Source organism: Mus musculus, chromosome 12 (genome assembly GCF_000001635.26).
Source record: "Mus musculus strain C57BL/6J chromosome 12, GRCm38.p6 C57BL/6J".
In the NCBI taxonomy this organism is placed as follows: domain Eukaryota; kingdom Metazoa; phylum Chordata; class Mammalia; order Rodentia; family Muridae; genus Mus; species Mus musculus.
In genome coordinates, this window is record NC_000078.6 from 32,191,387 (window position 1) to 32,214,691 (window position 23,305).

The window sequence follows — 23,305 nt, forward strand, 5'->3', positions numbered from 1 at the left end:
TTATAAGATGCTCTCATTGTGTGTTTATATCCAAATACTCCTGTGGGGGCTTGTTTGCAGGCTAGTGGAACCAGAGCTCACAGCAGAGCCTGTGGCCAAGCTGATGAGACTGCCAACAAGAAAAGGACTACTCTTAATACCAGCAAAATCAGTATGTGCAACAAGATTCCCCTGTTGGTATTATGATAAGTACACACACAGTACCAAAAATCAAGTGAAGCTCACGATTGTTTGCAAGCCCCGAAACATAGTTGAAGTTTGAATCTTCTACTCAAAGCCTTGAGTAGATCAGTCTCCATAACTGTCCTTCTTTGAAGCTGTCCTGAGCACCTAGCCTGCCCTCAGAGGTCTGTGGTCCCCGGGGCCACCCCTTATGGAGCATTTTTACTTGCTGTTTGGTTTTAGTGAGCAAATCCCTGAAAGCCTCACTTTGTATGTCCTTGTGGAATGAACAGAGGTGAGGAGGAGGAAGGAGGGCGGCCATATCATAAGGGTAGGGAGAGGCGATTTCTACAGTGTGATCGGTTTGTACTGGCAGGAGGTGAGGAGGACTGCGGTGACATACCTGGAATTTCTGGAAGGACTGCGGTGACATACCTGGAATTTCTGGAAGGACTGCGGTGACATACCTGGAATTTCTGGAAGGACTGCGGTGACATACCTGGAATTTCTGGAAGGACTGCGGTGACATACCTGGAATTTCTGGAAGTGTGGACTTGTCTTTTTTCCAGAAGATCCCATCACAAACAAGAAGTCTGGGGTTAGGACGAAGGGCACTCTCTCTTTATTGATGCCCAGGAAACTCTTGTAATTCCCAAGAATGTGTCCGAAGTCTATATGAAATAGGTTTCCTTAAGAGAAGAAAATGCCTGGTGTCATTACCTGGTGTAAGTGTTTATTAACATTTTGGTCTTTTTTTTTTTTGAAAAAAAATTCAGTTGCCTGAAAATGAACTATTTTGAGTGAGAGCACTTTATCCTCTTTTATTATTAGCGTTTGATATTTTCAGCCTTAACAGGTGCTTGAAAGCAGTAGCCACAAAGCTTTCAGACAAAACCAAGTGTGTTTTTTGATAGGTTTGTTCTTTAGATGATACCAAGATGTCATTAAAAACAAGCAAGCAAGCAAGCAATCTAACAAGCAAACTTGTCTCCAAAGTACTCTTAGACAGGCAAATCAAAACTCTCGCTAAGGTGTGACCATCATGCTAAAGAGACTTATGTCCTTCATGTAACCAACAAACTGGTGCTGTATTTTGTCTGCCAAGAGTGATGTTATTAATGTTTTACTTTTAAGTAGTGCTATAGAAATACCATTTTGAATCTTTTTGGGGTCAGCTTCTAACACTATTGCCAGCAGCACGACCATATTAGTTTTTGTTTATTTGGTCTTTTAGCATTTCTATAATCCGCAAATGGACTGTTCTTTTGTGTTGACCCTGTTCTTGCAAGGAATAGGTATTTCACACCAAGCTCCTTTGCTTGTTCCTAAACTCTACTCTTTAAAAATAATTTTTGTGTTAAAGTCTTTCTATGTAGCCCAGGCTAGCTTTGAACTTGTGTTCCTTTTCCTTAGGCCTCCTGAGTGTTGGACTTATAGACATTGCCTACCACGCCTAGAAGACTATAAAACTGGATTCAGATTTCATATATGACCATTTCATGGTATGGTGGCCATTACAGGCCACTGCCAGGGTAGTGTGAACCAGTATGGCTGCGAGAGTTAGGGACTCAGGTGTTTTAGAAGAGGGACAGCTCATGTGCTTTTATTATTTGGTCTAGTTGGATCTTGCAACATTTGACATTGCTGATGCCTCCTTCTGAGCTATGGTCCCCACTCTCTCTTTTTACTTCTCCCTGTAATTTTTTCCTTTATTTTAGTCTTTATTTCCTTTATTTCCTCCTTTTTCTTCCCTTACCCATTAACCCTCAAGATGGGTGGTCTGTCTACAGTAACCAGTGTCCCTATACACAATGACTTGTAAATCTGGGCTCCAGCTTAGACTCTCACTCTGTGCCAGGAGGATGGGGTAGTGGGGAGGCAACGTTTAAAGAGAAGAAGTGCTTCAGATGGACAGTGGTGATGGGTGCAAAATAATGTGATTGTGTTTAGTGTCCCTTGTCTGAACACGTAGGAATGATTAAAACAGAACCTCTTATGTTAAATGTATCTTACTACAATAAAAATGTTACTTTACAGTGGGCAAACTCACCTGTCTCTGAGATCATAATGTTGTCGTTGTGCCTGTCACCGATCCCAAGAACAAATGTGGCCACACAGTAGCCTGCACAGGAGTAAACAAACCTTTCCACTGCGGCCTGAAACTGAGGAGAATGGATCTGAATGTTGGTTGCTTTCCAGTGACAGAGAGCAGCCCAAGTCAATGGCAATGCCTCCCAGAAGAACAGTGTTCTCAGAACCACTTCAGACAGCAAGCAAGAAATTTGAGTCCAGCCTCATTAGTACGTCCCTCGTATCAAGGAAGTGCCAACTGTCACTTGTATTTTTAACTGTTGGCTTGTATTTTCAGTGAAGAGTCATCCAAATAGTACAACATGAGGAAGACCCAAGAAGGAAAGGGCCACAGAAATTTATCAAAATTTCCCATCCTTCCTTTTAACCACTTGCCCGCAACTGTACAGAACTCGTAGCAATTTCTGCAATTATGCTTTGCTTATAACCATTTAAGTGTATGGATGGTTTCACAAGCTTTCATGTATAACAGATTAATAAAGGCTACTAATTATATTTCCTCCACCAAAGGCTGCTGGCCATGCAAGTGTGAAGTGCTATTCTCGGGCAGTAGAACTTTAAACAGCACCCAGATGGCCCAGCCAAACAGTTTGTGAAGGATCCAGCATATGTTCTTCAGCAAGATAGACATTTTCAACATTCATAACTTACCATTTAGAGCCACAGTAGAAATTGTAAGTTTTTTGGTTTGGTATGAAAGAATGTATATATGGTAGCTAAATCTGTGGGTTAAACAACAAAAGTATCCATAAAAAGTGCTAACAGATTATTTCACAGAACCAAATTCTATGCAAAGCTTGACTGGTATTCAAAACTGAAGCAAATGTTTTCTGGGTCTAGAAGTAGGTGCTCTGTCTCACAGATAAGCTGTGTCATCAGGGGAAAACCCCTCACAAACCCCGACAGCCTCAGGAGTAAAACACTCAACCAGTATGTTGGGGAACAGAGACATCCATTAAAAGAGCCTGTTAGACCAGGAACCACTACTGTCCAACAGAAGACAAGCTGTATGGAGAAGTGAGCCTGGGCTGAGGAGGGGAGAGCAAGAACTCACCTTTTCTTCAATAGGACATTTTTCCTTGAGCCAGTGATTCAGGACTTCATCTTTGAATGCCCCCGTGTTACCCACTGTGCTTTGCTGAATTTGAGCGATCGTTGTGGCATCCTTTACAATCTCGATCATTCCTACATGAAGAGACAGAATTCAGGAGAGGCCGATGCTGCTATAAGTCTTGGTGGAGCAGAGAATGGAAGATTTTTTTATTAGGCCAAAGATCTGTTTTCCAGTTCTGAGCTATTTTCTTGTTGTTTGCTTGCTTGCTTTTAGGGAAGATAATAACAGCAAGGCTCCAGAAATCGTAAAGAATACTTTCTCAATATTCCTGACTAAGGAGAGCAAAGGGCTGCTTTGGGGAAGTGACAAATAAAGCCATCTATGTGCCAACCTTAGCCTTCCTTGCTCGGAGATTGGAACTGACTTTTCCTTTATAGGTAACAAGGCCAAATGTTTTGTACATTTCTCATATCAGAACCTTGAATAAAAATAAGTGTGATTAAGACTAAACTGTTAAATGTCTATAAAAGTACCTGAGTGGAGTGTGTAATAGCTTCAGTAATGTGAATCCTGGAATTTAAAAAGAACTGACAGTTCCTTCTGTTTAATTTTAAATGTTATTTGTGAGAGAAACGCTGAATGTGCAAAGAGATGAGTTGCGCTTTAGAGGCCGAGAAGAGCAGGGGAGGGAGCAAGTTCTTGGGAAGGCTGTTCCCGTGTAAGGGCCCAGGCCCGAGACAGGCATCCCTGCATCGTCATCATGTTCTTATTGAACCGAGAGTCTCTTTCCAGCCTGGGAACATTTCCTCCTCTTGCCTATGACTATAATTTTCCCGTTAAGGACTGCTTTCTTTCCCTGAGGGAGTGATGTCCTTTTAAAGCCAGCAGAGTGCTGTGCCGCTCATCTCCTGATGTAACTACAAACCTATTTTGTCACCAGTTGAGATGCAACCGTAAGGCAGAAGGCACAGGTCCAGAGATTCAGTCTCCCAAATGGACTCCATGATGCGTAGAATCTAGGAACCAAGGCACAGGCACTACTATTACACATAGATGTTGGCCAATGCATTTTCCTTCTCTCTTAAAAAGCTAGTAATCTTATCTGGTTGCATACAATATATGAGTAGATGCAAAACACATAAGCAATAATTTTCACTCTTCAGACTGATACTCAGAAATTTCCTGTCACTGCAAATCTGTTAATTTCAGCCCCTGGGGTATATGTTGAAGAAAAGTATGAAGAATCTTTACTTGTGGGAGGCTTTTTGCCAGGTTTCAGTATCTATCTTATCAAAACATTCCACTTTGTTATGTATTTTTTCACACAATAACTGTAATGTCCTTATACATGTTTAATAGTGTGATATCACATGATCTATGCTACAACCAAGGCAATGAAATCAATAATGGTTGATTGACTAACCCCAAACATTAACTGGTTGCTCTTTTATGTGTGATTCTTGTAGTAACCTTGTATCGGGTATATAACTGCTATTTCCATTCAGTGGTACAGGAACAAAGTCTTGGAGAGTTTCAGTGCATAGTGGGCTCCAATAATAAAATGAAGTCTAAGCGCAGACTGTCTCTCGGGATTAAAGGACCAGCAGAGCGCTGTTGTGTGGCTTTGAAATGCTCATCTTTGAACAATCCAAGGGATTCTGCAGATTTATTTAAAACTAAATTGATCTTTAAAAATATTAAGGGATTTCTTTCATTCTTTTAAAAAATATTTCTTGGACAAAAAGGAAAACAACAATATTAAGGCAACCAATCCATCCTGGAAGGGAACCTGAGTACTATGTTAGAAATAAGTCAAAACAGAATCTTAAGATGAATGGAAAACATTGTGTTTTTAAATAGGCTGCCCTTAACTTAGTACACTTTGTCATCTAAATAAACTGTGTTAGGTTTTAGTCACCCTCACCTCCTTCTTTGATGAGGCACTAAAATCTGGATAGAAAAGACTTATAGACTCGTGATGCTGTCTGCACAGAAATGTCAAAAAACCTGACACAGACAGTGTTGGTACCTTGCTGTTCACCTTTTTCTCACCGTTCACCTGCATAATCACCTGCCTTCTGGTCTTTTTTGCATCAGATCATTACATGAGTTTGAGTATGAATACTAAAGGATATGTATTTAGGCAGTATGCCTACTGGTGTGTTGATATGTCTGTGAACAGGAAAGAAAACTGGGTACTGTAGGCAAATAATCCCATAGTCTATGCTTCCATGCATAGAATGGAGTGCTTAAAAAGAGGGTAGGAGAGTCAAGTGTATATGGCTACTAGGGAATGTTGAATACACATCTTTGAAAGGACAGAGAGAACTAAGGCGCTAGTAAAACTTATCTATTAGGTACCTTTTGATTGCTGTTTATCATATGGAAAACGAAACAAAACAAAACCCACAGAAGGCAGGCATGTTTGAGACCAGCACAGCACTCTCTCATCAGATAATTGCATAAGCCCACTCCCTTCGCATTAACCTACCTGCAAGATCAACATGTCTTGGCGCAGATCATCACCATGTTTAAAGATGATTCCAATGGTTTCGTTGGATAGGACTGTGGGATCAGCACACTTAAACTCAAGCCACAGGGGCTTCTTCTTGGAGGCCATCACTTTGCATTTCTCGATCTGTAAGGCCGTGGTCACACCATCACATACAATGAACACACATGGAGGAGATACAGATTCTCTCATAGAGCATTGCTAAACACAGGGGCCGTGAACTGGCTGGAAAATGATTTTCAATGTTTGGATAAAAGTATAGAAGGCATTCTCACCCAAACTGGAAATGGGTGAGAAAAATCCATAACCCTGGAAACAATGGCTCTCAGACTCTAAGTTTAACTCTAAGTTTCTGTGAAGGCCTGTGGGGTACAGCAGGTACCATTTTAATCACCCTACTCCATGGGCCTCGGTATGTCCGCTAGAAGTGCATCGTTCAGAGCACTTTCTACCATCTGTTTATGCATTCCCTTCCTCAGATTTAATTTGAAAAATGAGGTCCAGTGCTTCCACAGTGTCTGAAATATTATTACTACAGAACCCAATGTAGGCCAAATCTAACTCAGGGAAATTTAACAGAAATAAGTGGAAAATCTGGCACCTGATCACAGGGCTTCCAGCCCCAGCCCCTCACATCTAAGCAGAGCACTGTGAAAGCAGTCATAAGAATATGACTTTCATGGGTTTTAGACAAAAGTGAGTGCACTATGAATCACAAATATAGCGTAGAGATGGAGAGAAGGCTCAGCGTACTGTTCGGGGCTGTTTCTTGCTTAAAGCATGGAAAAAAGGCATCCATGCTGAGCTTAGGGTCCAGCAATCTAGAGTATAGTAGCTGTCTCAGAAAGAAAGGCCAGACGAGAACAACAAAAAATAATAACAGTCAAACAATTTCCAAATATGATAGAAGATACCCACAAGCCCAAAGACCTGGCACCTTATACAAGAAACCGTGCCAACACACACTGTAATCAAACCACTGAAAAACAGGGAGGGAAGAGGTCGGAAAAGATATAGGGGGAAAATGACGTATTATAGATAGAACATCAAAGACAAAGCCAGAGTGTTATCAGGACATAGGCAAGGCAGAAGAAATGGTACTACAAGAGAAAAACAGTAAGCTAGGATTCTCTGTCTAGTGAAAATATTGCTAAAAAATAAATGCATAGTAAAATATTTTAGCTAAGTAAATTTTGAAAGAATATATTGCCACCAGCTTGCAGGATAACATGTTAAAGATCAGAAGTACTCATATCCAGCATAATAATATGTGGGCAAACATTTAAAATGGTTTAATCTAGTATACATACATTTTTTTGTTTAGAACAAAAATAATATATACATTTATAATACATGCAGAAGAGGTGTATTAGTGTAAGTATACCTCTGTACAATTCTAACATGCATGCAAAGTGGTCTCTTACACTATATGGTATATGCACATAGACATTTAAATCAACAGAAGGGGTCAGAGATGAGTCACAGATGCACCTACAATATGGACAGCTGATATTGACATAAAGAACTTCTGTTATATTTTTAGAAGAATGTTCAGTGTTTTGATTTTTGCTGGTGGCTGCATAGAAGCATTTATCTGTGAAAACTCAGGGAACTTCACCTATGGACAACTCTTTGTATAAAGAATACATCGATAAATCGATTTAAAACACAATGGGAGGCAATTACCCTTCCATTGGTGTGTCATTTTGGGTGTTGGGATGTCTGGTGCTAGTGATGAGAGGGTGACTTGACCGAAGCCCATCTGGGGATGCTCTTGATTCTGTGTCTACTGAAGATCCATTGTGAAGGTCCTGGCTCTATAAAGTATGCTAGACATTTGCAGGACATAAGGAACATCCAGAGAAATCCCACTGATACCTACCACCAGGGTACCGGCTTTTAGTCCAGGATCATAGGGAACTCTAAAGCTCTCGGGGAGATTGGAGTTCTGAAGGCTTTCAAGCTTTTGCTTAAGCTGTGAAATAACTGCAATTATCAAAAGCATACAGGAGTTAAGTGAGCACAAGACATTATCAGTACTGTCGATGATATCAGCACTTCCTGACGTCACACCCCTTAGAAGTCCATGTATATCATTTGGGAAATTAGTAGTAGGAAAAGGGATATAGCGCTCTGCCTTTGGGGATCTAACCATTCCAAGTAGGCAAAGTAAGTCAGAATCACTGTGAACAACAACTTAAGTGTAAATGTCCCTTCAAAGGCAGAGGGCATATGTGAACACATGTGTAAAACCTCCAGTCAAGAGAGTGTGCTGAGAGTGAACCTACGCAATTGGTGCTGCCATCATCTTTCTAGCCTGTGAGACTTTCAACAGCCCTCTGGTTTGTGGAGCAGACATTTGAACACATTCTTAACTAGAGTTCGGTTACAGTTCTGCAAATTCTCAAAGGAGGAAGTTAGGGTGTGTACAAAAGATGGGGCAACTTCGAAATTCTCAAGGCAAAACACACAGAGTACAGATTACTGGCTGGATAACAGTCAGAGGCCAGCCCAAACATAAGATTGTTACTGCTATCGTTAGTAGCTTTGGGGGTAGCATGCTCAATGAACTAGAAAATGATCCAAAGGGAAGGTTATAAATGTAAAATATTCAAAAGCTTTAACCACTGGGCAGGGATGTTAGTGCCCGTTTTAAGTTGGCGTGCTTCTAGGTTCAAGCTTCATACACTTTATTGTGTCAAAAAAGATGTGCCAATGGTATCAACCCAAACCTTATAAGAGTGGTTAATTTTCCTAGAGCAGAAGAGACAAGAGGTTGGGGATGACTACAGAGAGGAGGGGCACACACATACACACACACCCATGTGTGAAGGTGACATACATTTATCTATGTGTATTATTCTGAGATGCAAATGTATGTATATGATGAAATTTTAAAATCAACCTAACCTCTCAATATTACCTTCAAATTCTGACTATTTGAAATCAGCACGAAAGTATTTAAAGATGAGGAAAAGGATATTTGGAAAAGGAGTTCCACATACTTCTTGTGTGTGGAACTGTTATTGAAAATTATGTTTTCTGTTCACACAAAGTTCTTCAATTTCTCCAAGTTTCACATGCACAGCTTCACTTGTAAGAACATATACATTTATGGTCACAAAACATCATGTCTTATAGAAGGAGAACTTTAAATCTATTTACTTCATTGAAGATAAGAGACCAAAATGTTTTCTTGGTCACCTTTTGCAAAATACTACTTGGATTCCAGAAAGAAGATTCAAAACAATTATGGCATTTGGAAGGAGAACTGAGAAAACGCAACCACGGTACCTTGGGAACTGACGTCATACTTCTCTGCCGAGAGCGATTTAATATCAATGGTGACTTTCTGTAACATCTCAATCACATGGACCTGCTGTGTGAAGTCCTGCAACATGGCTGTGCCACAGCCTCGCAGGTACGCCTCCAGGATCACAGCGAACCTCTGCTGATAGTGTCTGGACTGTGCGATCTCACTTCGCAGGAACCAGAACAAGAAGTGACCGATTCTTTTGTTCTGAGATGGGTGCAAGATGGTTGAGATCATGGTGACTAATGCTGTAGGTTTACTGGGCAATTCCTGGTAGCCTAAACGGTCAGACTGTTATCAAAGTGGAAGTACTTACCCTCAAGCCACGCTTCAGCAGGAATCTGGCCAGCGCACTGTCGTGGTACGGTTCAAATTTCACAGCCTAAAGGAAGAGCACATTGACATTTGAAGGTCTGTGCTCTGTGGTGGTCAGTCAGAAGAAAGGCAATGGGGGAAACCCACAGTTCTGCTTCAGTGGGTCTTTCAGCTAAGGTGGTGAGAATCTCCCCAGCTACTCAAATCCAGTTCCCTGTTTAGCAGGCACTGAGGACAGGAGGAGGAGGCACTTGCTTAGCATTCTATAATAGGTGAGGACCAAGCTGGGGCTGGAGGCCAGAACTTGTGATGCACAGCGCTGTGATCTGGATCATGGCAGAACTGAAGTTGCGAAGGCTTTTCCTCTGAGTTAGAATGGCTTGGGTTATTGGAAGGGGAGAAGGGAGAGGTGGATGTGGCTATGCTAATTCTTTAAAGTGAAAGGTAAGGGTGGTTGTTACAAAGCAAATGGACCATGAACAGCACGTATCAGAAGACCAGCAGATGCAAACGGGTCAAGTGTGAAGATCCTAAAACCCCGTAGCCTCCCTTTTGAGCAGCTCCCATCTGCTTACTGTAGGTAAACAGCAGCCCCCACCCTGCCACACTGCAGTACAGAGTGCTGTGTCAGACTATCCCTAATTTTCTATGCTTCTCTAGGCAGAGCTCGATCTTCATTGCTAGTGCTTGATCATATTCACAGTGTTGGTTCTGGGTTGGGTGTTGGCTTAAGTGAAATGGCAGCTCTATTTTGAAGAAAGCCAATAAAATGGAAGAAGAATAAATTAAATCTTGGTGGGTCCCGGTATATTTTTCATATTTTATTTTTCAATAAGCTTGAAATAGCTAATAGTTTTGAAGGCGACAAATATTATTTAATTATCAATGCATATATTAAGTTAGAAGGTGGGTAGTATATGTGGGTCTAATAGTAAGCTAGAAGATAGGTAATGTATATAAGTCTAATATGGACTATCTTAGAACAGTTCCTTTATAAATAGAAATGATCTTTTCCTCCAAAGAATAGAAGACATTTCCACTGTAGCCCATATTATGGGGCCTGAAGTCTTGTTATGGTCATGGTTCTTCACACTCTGGGTTTCTAATTTGCTGTGATCAGTACTGACCTTAATGTTTCAATGTTAGCCCTCCTTCCAAAAGTACTCCTTTTGGGTGTGGTCAGGTAGGTGCCGTAGAACTGCATGTCAGTCGAGTTCTGAGAATGCGGTTACTCAGTCAACAGAACTCACTTTAAATGTGTTTTAGGTTTCTAATCTGATAGCTGGTCTTTCTTCATGTTTCACTTCTACAACAAATGATGCAGATCGCAACCGAGAGACCATTTTAGCCAGCAATGAGTCATTTAGTTGGAGCTGAAAATGTTTCAAATCGCTGCACAAATGAATATCACTCTTCAAATATAAGCCAACGCATCCAAAGTTAATAAGACTGATTGACCTCTTTCACCTAAAATATTTCTAAGGAAAATCTTACTTATCTTTGAATTCTGCAATTTTCTTTGGAAAATGACAAGGAAAAGATTGTTAGACCAAGCATTGCCTACTCTGAACTTTCCCTAGATGCTTTAATCACAATTAAGTGTCACCTGATCCCCTATTTGCTATTGGTATTCTTTGGTATTCCCAGAAGCCCTTGCCATAATTTCATAATTTTATATTAAACACATGGTGTGTATTTGTGTGTGCGGTAGCAAATCTAAACGTTTGTCTTCTTACTGAAGACATTTTTGAACTGAGGACTGAGCAATCTGTGCTGTACAATACCATTCCCCTCCCCCGCCCCCACCTCTTACTTTCCATTCCCTTGTCAAGCAACACAGTGTAAGATGAGAATTACTAAAGTGAGCAGAACTATCGATCTTTAACAGCCCAGCTAAATCTCAGGCATATGGCTTACTGACCCCACAGAACCCCAGAGAGCATCATGGGAACTGATGAAACTAGTTTCCTGCCTGTTTAAAGAGGGCAGCTACCAAGATCCTACTCAGCACAATTCTTTAGCAAAATAGCAATAGCTTGCTCTACCCTAGGGCCTATGACCTCCCCAGCCATGGGCTTTTGACGAGGATTACGTTACCAAGCGTGACATTTCCCTCTGTGGAGTAGACCTGAAAGCCATCATGAACTCAGAGTAACTGTGGTCACCTGTGCAGGATCAACCCATTCAAAGTTCTGCCATAGATGGGGTAGATAGGTCTCTAGGCCCTACCTCTCATTGAGGAGCTAGTGGCAGTGGAAAGTTGCTAGGAGAAAAAAAATCATCCTTTTTCGAAGATGTGGCTACTGGTAGGATTCCTCTGCTCTCGTGGAAGGTTCTACACCCATGAACATGTGGATAGTGCTAGTTGGACTTAGCAGTTATTAGGGGGAAATGGCATTAACTTGAGAGGGAGACATATTAATAAGGACAGGAAGAGAATCTGAAGTGGAAATAGGAGGTATGTATAATCATTTTTCAATGTATACCTATATATAATACTCAAGAATTAAAAACAAGTATTTAAAAGATTCTACCCAGAATTTGTTGTTCTACAAAGATTTAAAATATCTCTAGCCTGTATTATCCTGCTGCTTGATTCCTGCAAGATATTTGAGGCTGTAAAAAGGACAAAGCCTGGAGTCAGTCAGCCCTTTCATTTCACCCATTGCCCTTTAAAATAAAATATGTGGCCCTGGACACACAGCTTAGTGTCCTTGTATCTCAATTTCCATATGTATAAAATGCAAATCCAGACTCTAACTTGACCACCGTCAGTCGCAGTTAATAGTGGAATCAAATGACACAATACACAGCAGTCCATGTAAATCATGAGCCTCGGCCCAAGGAAGTTTGCAACGAGTTCAATCTATCATTAAAATAATTAATGAGGACTATGTAATTTCCACTGTGACAATTCTCCTAAAACGTGAAGGGCAGCACTGGTGTCTTTCAAATGCTCACTGCCAAACTCTCAAACACAGTAAAAAAAAAAAAGGTCAATGGAAGCATTTACTACTTTTTTGACGTGGCTTCATCGGCACTAGGCTGACTGATCATGAAACTGAACAAAGGGTACCGGATGACTCCTGAAAGGGGTGCCTGTGTACATGCAAATGAGCTCTCTGAGAGAGCAGTTCCTGCTAACCAGCAGCCCCTACCTGTACCAGCTGGAGAAGGTAATGTAAAACGTCATCGTCCTCTAAGCTCTCCAGTTTCTGAACTGCAATGGCCCGGACATTCTCGTCTGAAAAGTTGCAGTCCAGGAGCTGCATGGTTAAGCCAACGTCCAAAGCACTTTGATCCCAGATCTCCCTTCTGGCTAACAGCTGGTACGTTTTGGCAACAATTTCTTGCTGCCCCCATTTCACTGAGCTGAATAGCTTAGGGTAAGCCTTCGGATGCTTCAGGCTTTCATATCGAAAATGCCAGAGCAATTCTTTGTCCTCTGCTGTGAGGGGGTTAAGTGGATCTGTGGCTATGATCGCCTCCAATTGCTTTCGAAGCTGATTGGGCATTTCAGCCCGAACCCTGTCTCCCTCTGGGTCAGGGGTGGGCCGGTGCTTAGGCAAAGCTATGGGGTGACAGTAATTGTCCAGCAGGATGGAAATGGACATTGAGTTCTCCTTGTCAGGATTGGTTGCGGATGTGAGCTTGTCAGCATTGAAGCTGCCCTGCTCCTCTGCCTTGCCAGATATCTGCCACATGTGGAGCACATAGTCCCCGTGGCGGAGGAGGAAACGGTGGTCTATTAACAGCAAGTTCACGTAATAGAGAAGCTGGGCTTTGCCCTTGGACTCGGAGCCTGGAGTCTCTGCAGAAGCCTTGCTGGACAGTGATGGGGTTTTGCAGCAGTAGATCTGTAGGTTCAATAGAGCCCCTTTGGGCAAGTCTTTGATTTTGATGCCAAACTCCAGCCACACATTCCAGAGTACCTCTTCTGCGAAGGGCTTAGGGCTGGTTCTCCTTTGGCAGAGGACTTGTTGCCCGTGCTGGATGTTCGCTTCCACAAACACAGTGAGGTCGGTGTTCCGAGGCAGGACAGGGATATCAATGCCTCTGATCTTGACCCTGAACTTTCGGTCGCAGTCCCACAAAGACACTGTGAACACACTCTCGTGGTCCTTGCCATGGATGGTCAGCTGCTCGTGGTAGCCGGTGACTCCAGTGCAGTCATCCACCAGCGGCCATTCTTCCTTCCTCACCTCATCAAGGGCTGGGTCTGGAGGCGTGTCGAGCACCAGGTGTATTTCATCTCCGTTCTTGAGGCACTGCCTCACCCACTGGAAATTTTTGAGGGGTGTTTCACCCACCAGGTACTCATCGCGGCCACAAACCCGCAATACAAAATCCTGCTCACTTTGACTTTCTGAGATATTCATTAGGGACTTCTTCTTGGCCATCTTGGTGAAGAAGCTCTGGAGGATGGTACCAGGAGTATCATCTGCGGAGACCTTGATGGTTTGGCTGGTGGTACCGCGGTGGATGACGATGAAGATGCAGTTGTTGGCAATCTTTTTTGACAGGTAGTCTGGGAGAGGTTTGGACGTTACCCAAGGGTGCATAGCATAGAGTTTGGCATCCCGGCCAGCCACTTCAGCCATGCGGGGCGTAACCAGACGGCGGCGAGTGAACTCTAGCTCATCATCGTGCACATTGCTGATGTCAGTGACGTCATAGCCAATCAGGGAGGTGAGCTGCTTCTGGAAAGCCAAGGTCTCCTCAGAAGGTACGTGTCGCTGTACCACGTGGATCTGGCCAGGGCTCTTGTGCATCAACTTCCAGTAATGCAGGCAGTCTAGGGTCTGCACCACTTGGTACCTGTCATAGATCTCATACCATTGTCCTTTCTTCTGGTAGAGCAGGAGGAATTGGTCCGGGCCCAATCGGTGGTAGAACTCCGCAGCCACACTGGTCTCCAGTGCGCGCAGCCACACCTGAGCTTTCATCTGTTCCACATTGCCATGGCCAGCCACATGCAGCAGCGCTGTTTCTGGAGTCTTGCTGATGCGCTGGCTGGTGGGCAGTACGAACTCAATGGGGATGAGCTCCATGGAAGACAGGCTGCCTGCTGCGCTGCGTGGCTTCATCCTCCGGCGCCGGCGGAGGTTGTCCTCTCTTAGAACCACCGGTTGTTCATAGTTCTCCAGCTCCATGCCCTATGCGACCTGGGAGTGGAGAAACAGAGCTTTGTCAAGAGACACTGCTTCCTGCACATTCCTGTATGATGGCAGAGAGAAGGTGTGGTGGGCTGATGTGAGCACAAGGCCTGGAGGGACCAAGAAAGATGGAGGCAGCGCTGACTTTAGCAGCGCTGGTCAGAACATGAATCCCTGCCAGCTACTTACTGTTTGAGTGATGTAGCCTACCTAATATCCGAGCCTGATTTTTATATGTAAATTTGATTATTTACAAATAGAAGATGGAGGTAAAAGTTAAATAAGGCAGCGCAGCTTTTTAAAAAACCATGCTGACACCGTTTCTTTAGTTTTGTGTGTGTGTATGTGTGTGTGTGTGTGTGTGTGTGTGTGTGTGTGTGTATGATGTTTTCATTTAATGCACCATGGGCCTGGAGAGATGGCTCAGTGGATAAAAGTGCTTCCTGTACAAACATAAGGTCAGAGTTCATACCCTACCTCCCATATAAGCATTACCATTGTCCCCATGGACCTGTAACCCCAGGGGTGGGTCTCTCTCTCTTTCTGTCTCTGTCTGTCTGTCTCTAACGTTTTCTCTCTGTCTCTGTCTGTCTCTGTCTGTCTGTCTGTCTGTCTCTCTCTCTCTCTGTGTTGGGAGGAGAGCAGAGATGAGAAAACTTACTGGGGCTTGCTGTCTGTCTCCCAGCCTAGCTCCAGGTTCAGTGAGAGACCCAGTCTGAAAGGAATAAGGTGGAGAGAGTCTCCTCTGTCCTCTGCAGGTATACTTGCACACCTGCACACACATATGCTCACACCACACAATATACCGCCCTCACATGTGCACAAAAATATGTTAAACCCTCATCTAGCACAGTGTCTGTCATTTACTGGCTCAAAATGGCAACTGTTTGTAAGTACCCTGAAACTCACAGATGCATAAGACAGTACAGTGGAGGGCAAAGGCTGAGTCCCTAAGGTGCGGTGTGAGACCCTGAACATCACTTTGAGAACAAGCCAATGCCGATGCATTTCCTCTGTTCAGTCTCACACTTCTCTAACCTAGACACCCAATCTTGCTTCATCTTCTCTATTTTCAAACTGTCTGAACCCAGTCTCCCTAGTCAACTTCCTGTCTTCTTTCTTTTCATTTTTTCTTTCTATATAAGAAAGCTAGTCATTCCATTCATAAAACTCAAGTGTAGTAAAACTGGTGAAGATTGTAATCAAAGCCGTGTCCCCACACATACCATTTTGGTCATGGAATGCAGAGCATTCCAGCTATCACTGCTATATTAGGGCAGGGGGAGGTGCTAACATACATGGACTTTACCAATATGAACTTTTAGGTAATTTTAACTGAGCCAGTTGGTTTGGCCTGCCTCTGCTTTAGAGGGGACACAGTAGAAGACGTGATTCCTGCCCTCCCATGACCCGAAACAATAATTCAGTTTCCTTATGTCCTAATATTTTCATCTCCATAGCAGGAATTTACAAATTTGTTCCCATCATATTACCTATATTTAGGTATTTGCCCTCTACAAGGTATTTAAGCATAACTATGAACCCATCAACTAATGACTGAAATGCTCAGAGTTCCAAAACTAAAAAATAATCCATAAAAATGATTCATAAAAATTTTGATTTTAATATTTAACATTGCTACATTGGTACTACATTATATTCTAAACCACATTCAAATATTGAAACAAAATATTTCAGAAAATATCATTTACTCTCTAATTGATGTTAATGAGATCCATAATTAGTTTTTCCTGAAGAACAGTGGAGTGTTAATTATATACCCCAAAGGAGATCTTGATTAAAAGCTATAAAAGACAAGTTACATTGGATCTCAACTTATGTACAATTCTTGGGTTAAACTATTTTAAAAGTCAATTCTCCCTCCTTTTAAAATATAATGAAGCTATACTTAGTAAATAAATGAAACCAACTGTCCCAAACAACTGTTGCTTGGTAGCTTAAAGCATTCACTTTGGTCTTTTGGTATAGTATAGAATAACCAACAAAGAAAAGAACCATAAACTATTTTGATACTGACATGAACTTAAAATAAAACATGTCCAAATTTAAGCATACAAATATAACTCAGTTATCTGCCTCAGTGACAGCAGGAACTCACGCTATATAGCACGATACAAGGTACAGAAGAGAAAAGGCTGACCAAATACTCACTGGGTTTCCTCATGGCTGGGACTAAGTAGCTTTGTCCTCTTACAAAAACACTGTCTGGACAGAATTCCCAAGCAAGCACTTGGTCGACTCTGGAGCCTGTCCGTCACGGGCTCTGTGGCCGCCCCTTTCCGCACAAACAAAAACAGAAAGAACTAGTGCACCTGCAAGCCCTTGCTGGACGGAACTTTGTGGATGTACACAGTCTAAGCGCGCCGAGACAAGGAAACTCAGACGCTCGGGGGTTGGCTCAGCTTGAACCGGCAATGGATCCAGACAAAAAGATTCTAGCTGAGAAGGAAGGTGTTACTGTTCCAAGTCATACCAAGCAAAGAGCAAACAACAGAAAGCAGTCGTACCTGAGGCAGCCCTGGAGGTGATGCGGAGGAGGATCATTTGTTTACTTTAGGAAAAAAAAAAAAAAAACGAATCTAGACCTACCCGGGGCACCTCGTCTCTTCCTCTTTTCTGGGGCTCCCTTCATATCCAGATGCAGAGGAAGTGTTGCAGTTACCAGGAAGGAAGTTTTAACCAAGTTGATTATACATGTGATTGCTCATTTTAAAAGTGTCAGAAATGCATTTCCTGCTGAAGCACACACAGAGCAGAGCGGAACAGAGAACGGTGTTTGCCTTACTATTTCTCTCACTCTTTGAATTAACTCTTCAAAGATTGTGAGAGACTCAGACAAACCAAAAATATACCCAAGGCATAAACAAATGAAGCGTGTGTGTAGCTAGCAATAAGTAGAAGAAAGGGCTGCGTAGCCACAGTATTGGATTGCTTGTAGTGAAATCTATTTCCCTTTGAGAATTCGAATAAGCCCTAGTGTGTGTGTGTGTGTGTGTGTGTGTGTGTGTGTGTTGTAACTGTGGACTGTTGGGCTCAGTCTGGATGCTTGCAAGAGCAAAGCCTGGGAACTCACTTCCTTACATTGGTGAGACCTCCCCCTGCCTCCCTTCTAGACCATTCAAGTCTCAAAATATCACAAACTGAAAGTCCTGCAGCATGCAATGTGTGTGCCTGTTGCTGATATGCTGAGTGTGTGTGTGTGTGTGTGTGTGTGTGTGTGTGAAAATGAATTAGTCAGACAAAACAGGAGGACATTGCTCTCCTGGCGACATTAGGGAGCTAGAAACTGCCTGCTCCAGGCAGGTAATCACTGAGAGATGGCTTCCAGTTTCCACAGGCTTGGAGAACAGGGAGGAGGCAGGCTCTGAATTCTTCTTAAAGCAGTCCTATATTTTCCAAGTAACCTCAATTCCTTCTACAACCCTAAGCATAGCCAGTCGTCCCCTGTTCCAGGGGTCTCTATACCAGGGCTTATTCTCCCCCACTAGGCTGTCAAGGATTCCAGCTGGAACAGCAAGAAGGATAGAGGAGCCTCACACAGCCCTCCGAAGCACAGCCTCATGAGTTTCTTTGAGCTTCGTGGATATTGAGATAGAGTCTCTGACCTGTTCTATTTCCTCTCACACAGTCCTTGTGATGGTTCGTACAGATTGTAAACGTGACAGGATCTGGAATCTAAGAGACAAATCTCTGTGCATCCCTATAAGCCTGTCTCTAGACTGGCTTAGGTGAAGTATATAAAGGTCCACTCTAAACATGGGAGCTGCAGTTCTGGATGGGAGAAAGCCAGAGAACGGCAGGCCCTGTTCATCTGCTTCCTGATGGCAGATGCAATGTTAGCAGCTGCTCTATGATCCTGCCGGCATGACTTTCCTGCCACGATGCACTGTACCCTCAAATTGGGAACCAAAATAACTCCCGTTCTGCCTTAAATTGCTTCTGTTGGATGCTTTGTCACAGCAACAAGGAAAACAGTACATAAAAGATAAAGTCCTTTGGGTCTTAGCTTTAAAATAGTGGTTTAAGAGTCAATAGCAGTGGTCAAGTCTTGATTCAAAGGCTGCTGAATTTCAGATATGTAAAGGGGGTATTTCAGCTTTCCAAAGCATATTTCTATGTAAGCATACTTCCTTGAGAGGTTGGTATCTTTACAAGTCTCAGGGTAGCTTGAATTGTTTAGGGGGGAAGACTTACCAAGTTATGCTTCACTCAGTGTGTGTGTGTGTGTGTGTGTGTGTGTTTGGGGGGGCCCTGACAGCAGGTGAAGTGAGTAGGGCTCTTCAGAGGGGACGCTGACCTGAGGGGACTGTGAGCTGACTAATTCTCAGCTTTCCAGCTTTACACACACATGCATATGCACGCTTTCAGAAATGCTAGACTCAGGCTCTTGGGTCCTTTTTCTTTTGAAAGGACTATTCAGCTAAGTTCACTCATGTGAAAAAAATGTCAATTCTCTGACTAAACTTTCAAATACTTTAGGCTTACCGGTGGTTTGAGATTAAACGTCCTATGATCGTCTTCAATTGCTCATACAGCCACTAAAATTTACTATTTGTAGTGAATATTGTTAGGCAGAAGTAATGAGACATGCCTGGTGCCTCTTTTCTCTGTGTGTACTTCTCCATATGGAACCTCATTTTCCTAATAAGGAAATTTTATCCCCAGAAATTTGGGGTCAGCCGATCTCCAGGCTACGTCACTTATGGTAGTGATAGCGTGCTGCTGTTTTGTCCATTCTGAGAGTCTCATGCATCTAGCACTATATTCTCAATGGAATAATCAGGTTACATTTAGAATATAGCTATCGTAGGAATGACAAGATGGAATCAATTCAAAGCAGAAGACAGAGTAGGCAGTGCTCATGGAGAAACAGATTAAGAAATTAGTTGTTCCATCTGAGGGATGCTCTTTGCATTTGGTCCTCCGAGATTATCCACAGTATTGTTGGCAAGCAGAGCACCATGCATAGGCATTTTCTGTTTCATCATGAAGCAGAAAAGGGTCTGTGCAATGTCACTACTACAGTAGTCCAACCATCATGGCACCATAGAGGCACAGACTTTTCTGTTATATATGTTTACTCTTGTTCATTTGGGGGACCTAATATATGCCAATTCATCTGCCTTAGCTTTCTAATCTGCTCAAAATGTCACAACCGCCCCCCATTTTAGAAAGTTGTTAGAAATCGTTTATTTTCAACTGAACAAAACTACTAGCTATATTATATACGTATGCAATATCTTACACATTTTGAGTGTGCTAACGGCCATGTGATGCTTGGAGTCATTGTGGAGAGAGAGAAAGAAAACATCATGGCATCTTGTGTTTTGTTTTCAGTGAGAAACAGTTTTTCCAGCAGCCTCCTTTGTTCCCTCATAGCTCTGGTGAGAGTTTTGGCAAGTGCACATCCTACGGCAGCCAATCAATGGGAAGAGTGGAGAATTATTCAAATGGTTTGAGTTCATCAGGAGCCGTCCCCTGGGTGACCAGCTGTCCAAATCATTAGAATATATGACAATGACTGCTGGAGAAGCAGACTATAATCCTGGCATGTGGGTTGAGGGGAGCCACTTCAAATCCCAACAACAGCAGCAGCAACGAAAAAAATCTCAGAGGAGAACAGTTATTATCAACCAAACCCCAGAGATCTGCAGTAGCCAAGGTGTGCCTCCGAACATCAGACACACTTAACTCTCCATTGTTATTAGCAGAAACTGACTATGGGGTAGACTGTTCTTTGTTTCCTTGTTCAGCTCACTTTTCCTATGACAGCTTAAAGAGCACCTCAGAAATAATTGTTTTGTAAGAGGATTTTTAAAAATCCAAATTCCTTAACACGAGCCATTAGACTCTATGATGTATCTTTGGCCCTTTGCCTCAACTTCAAAATCACCTCTACAACTAAAGGAAACTGGTCTCTGCTTTCTACTTGCTGGGCTCAGCCATATGCCACCTGTGTGTGCAACCTCTGTCCCCCCTTTCCTTTCTCTTCTCCCCACCCCAGGTCCTATAATGCCCCTAGCCATTTGTCATGCTCAGGTTGGGTTACCTCCTCTGGGAGGGCTCTCTGGTTTGGCAAAACACACTTTTAAAGAATATCTTCCTCACTGGTGGTCAACACAGTCACAGTAATGCCAATATCGCAAGAGCAAACACTTCTGACTGGACGTGTCCTGCTCAGTTATGAGCACTTTATATGCCCATTCATGTAACCCTTGCACCATCCCAAGGGCAGCAGTGCTACCGTGGTTTCATTTATGATGAAAACCAGGCACAGAGAGGTCAAGTGGCCACTCCAGGCTCTGCAGTGGATCAATGGCACTCACCCTACTGATTTCCCATGAGAAGCCATCTCCTTACTCCGCTGCTAACATCCTCCCATCCTCACCAGATCCTTGAGCACTTTACGAGAAATGACTGCTGTGCTCGTGGCTGTTTCCCAGGGCTTGGTACAAAGCAAACAACAAGGACATAGATAAATATTTCCAGAATGAGTAGTTTGTATTTCTGGAAGGTCACCAGACTTCTCTGTATTTACAAGACTGTTGAGGGATTGTGAAGGATATTTCCATATCTTTCAGACCAATCAAAATCCAGATAGTTCCTTCTTTCCTTCCAACTATCTGACCTAAGCCCCAGTATGTACCCCCTTTCCAGGGACAGAACATGGAACTCAGGAAGAGAGTGTGGAATTAGGAGGGAACATAGTTGGACTAAATCTATGAGGAGCGACAAGCCCTTCAGAGCCTTTCTGTTGATCCCGTCTAACGTTTAATGCTGTTCTCTTGTTATTATTGACTGAGTTTAAAGACTCCAAACTGCAGCTCTCATATCCTGTGGGCAAGAGCTACTTCTTCTTGTAAAGGCTTCCCCACAGACTCCCCTGGGACCTTGTCTTCATGATTGTCTACAGCATGCTAAGGGTTTTACTGTCTGCTTACATGCCTCTCTAACCCACTTCCTGTCTCTCCTTCTCATATATTCCCCCAACAGACAAAACTGCGGGACGGGTCTATAGTTTCCAAACCCACTATGGGTTCTCCATGAGTGGTTCCCTGCACACCCCCCCCCCCCCCATATTCATTGTCATTGGCAACAGGATGACAGGATGGAGCCTGCACTAAGAACCCTGGTAGCATGGTAACAGCAGTTGCTGTTCTTTCTAAACCCCTGGATTCTCAGCTTTGATTATAGCAGGAGTCACATCCCACTGGAAGGAAGCCAGCCAGATCCTCTCCAGGTTCAAAGAAGGGGCTCTAGAACGTGGCTGAGGCTCAGGCTGAGGTGTGCAGAGTGGTGCTAGCTAGAGCTGCACTTTCCTGGTCTTGAGAAGATGACAGCTCCCCCATCCCTATTATTCCACAGCCAGCTTGGCCTTCTGCAACACAGTAGGCTGTGAGATCTACCCCGAAAGAGCCACTCATTGAGGGGTAGCTAAGGTCCAAGCAAGGCCTTCTCTGTACTTGCTTGCTATGTGCTGTACCGAGGATGAGTCCTCTTCATGTCCAAGAACAGATAGACAAATATTCTTTGTCTATCAGATCACAAGAAAGTTGTGAAGATCAGGAAATACCATGTGTGAGTGCATGCCTGCGAGTGTGCGGGCATTGGCCTCCTGCAACTACAATTCCTCTTCTCTCTTTGAAATATCCTCCTTTCTCCTTTCTCCTCCCTTCTTGCATCTCTTCCCTTTCAATTAAAGTGGTATGTTCTGATTTGAAGGGGAAGGGGCCTTTGGGTCACCAGTCCTATGGTTTCTTGCTGGGATGCTGCTGTCACTGTTGATGAGTGAGACTCATCTGACCACACTTATAATGGTCACTTTCTCTATGAGTAGTAGATACAAAGCCATTTTACCAGGTCTTTTTACTAACAGTGGCCCAATCAGTAAGCCACTTCTAAAATTCCTTAAGCATCTGGGTACCCCCTATTCTTGCAGATTCCTATATGAATCCTCTTTTAATTGGGGCAGTTCTTACCCACTCTGACCCCTCTACCATTGATCCATCTTTGTATTAGCTGTAGACCCATAGGGCCAGGAAAGGTTTTATAAAAGGAACAGGATTACTTTGGGGGCTCATCTGAAGGGGAATGGGGTCTTATTCAAGCTGATGCTGAAGATCTCCACCCACATATACATTGACATGTGCATTCATTTCCTTTTGTCCATGAATTCTTTTTAGTATTGGTTATTGAATACCTCTAATATGTTAGCAAGTTTTTGCAACAACATTGTGAGTCCGCTGGGCAGAGATGTTCTAGTGTCATCACCACCCAGTATAGGACATGAGATGTGCCCTTGGAGCCACCCAGGGAAAAGGCTGGGGATGCAGAGCAGGGCTCTGTCGATTTTAGTCAACCCATCCTGAAGGGAATCCTCCAGGGCATCAAAGAAAGCAGGTAGAATGTGAGTAGGTGGAGGAGGTGGGAAAGAACATTCAGGCAGAGTGAATCATGAAAGACAGCCAGTTCCTGAAAGAAAAAAAAATCACATAAGAAATCCATAATCTAGGGGAAGGCAAAAGAGGGGGGATTATAGACAAGTCACCAGTTTTGTTTTTTTTTTAAATTGTGTTTTTAATTATGTGTCTATGTGTGTCTATGTGCATGTGGGTAAAGCTTCCGGTGAAGGCCAGAAGATGGTGTCAGATGGATGTGTCGAGGTCACCAGTTCTTGACAA

At 43.1% G+C, this 23,305-nt stretch overlaps 1 protein-coding gene across 6 annotated transcripts in view; it reads right to left on the reverse strand.

The window, feature by feature from the left end:
• The window catches only part of Pik3cg (phosphatidylinositol-4,5-bisphosphate 3-kinase catalytic subunit gamma), a 35,281-nt gene extending 17,990 nt beyond the window's left edge, over positions 1 to 17,291 (reverse strand). For 2 of the 6 annotated variants that reach the window (NR_157094.1, NM_001146200.2), the window contains exons 1-10: positions 17,132 to 17,273; positions 12,606 to 14,612; positions 9,449 to 9,514; positions 9,114 to 9,339; positions 7,702 to 7,805; positions 5,799 to 5,945; positions 4,233 to 4,323; positions 3,308 to 3,438; positions 2,213 to 2,324; positions 694 to 851 (exon numbers count right to left, since the gene is read on the reverse strand). Coding sequence is in view for 5 of the 6 variants with exons in the window: in NM_001146200.2 (NP_001139672.1) it covers positions 694 to 851; positions 2,213 to 2,324; positions 3,308 to 3,438; positions 4,233 to 4,323; positions 5,799 to 5,945; positions 7,702 to 7,805; positions 9,114 to 9,339; positions 9,449 to 9,514; positions 12,606 to 14,600 (3,030 nt within the window). In the remaining variant the exon portion in view is untranslated. Of the gene's footprint in view, positions 1 to 693; positions 852 to 2,212; positions 2,325 to 3,307; positions 3,439 to 4,232; positions 4,324 to 5,798; positions 5,946 to 7,701; positions 7,806 to 9,113; positions 9,340 to 9,448; positions 9,515 to 12,605; positions 14,613 to 16,764; positions 17,085 to 17,131 lie in introns of those variants that run through there. The other 4 variants (NM_020272.2, NM_001146201.2, XM_006515112.3 and 1 more) reach the window with 4 other exon arrangements.
• Between the last annotated feature and the right edge of the window lie 6,014 nt (positions 17,292 to 23,305).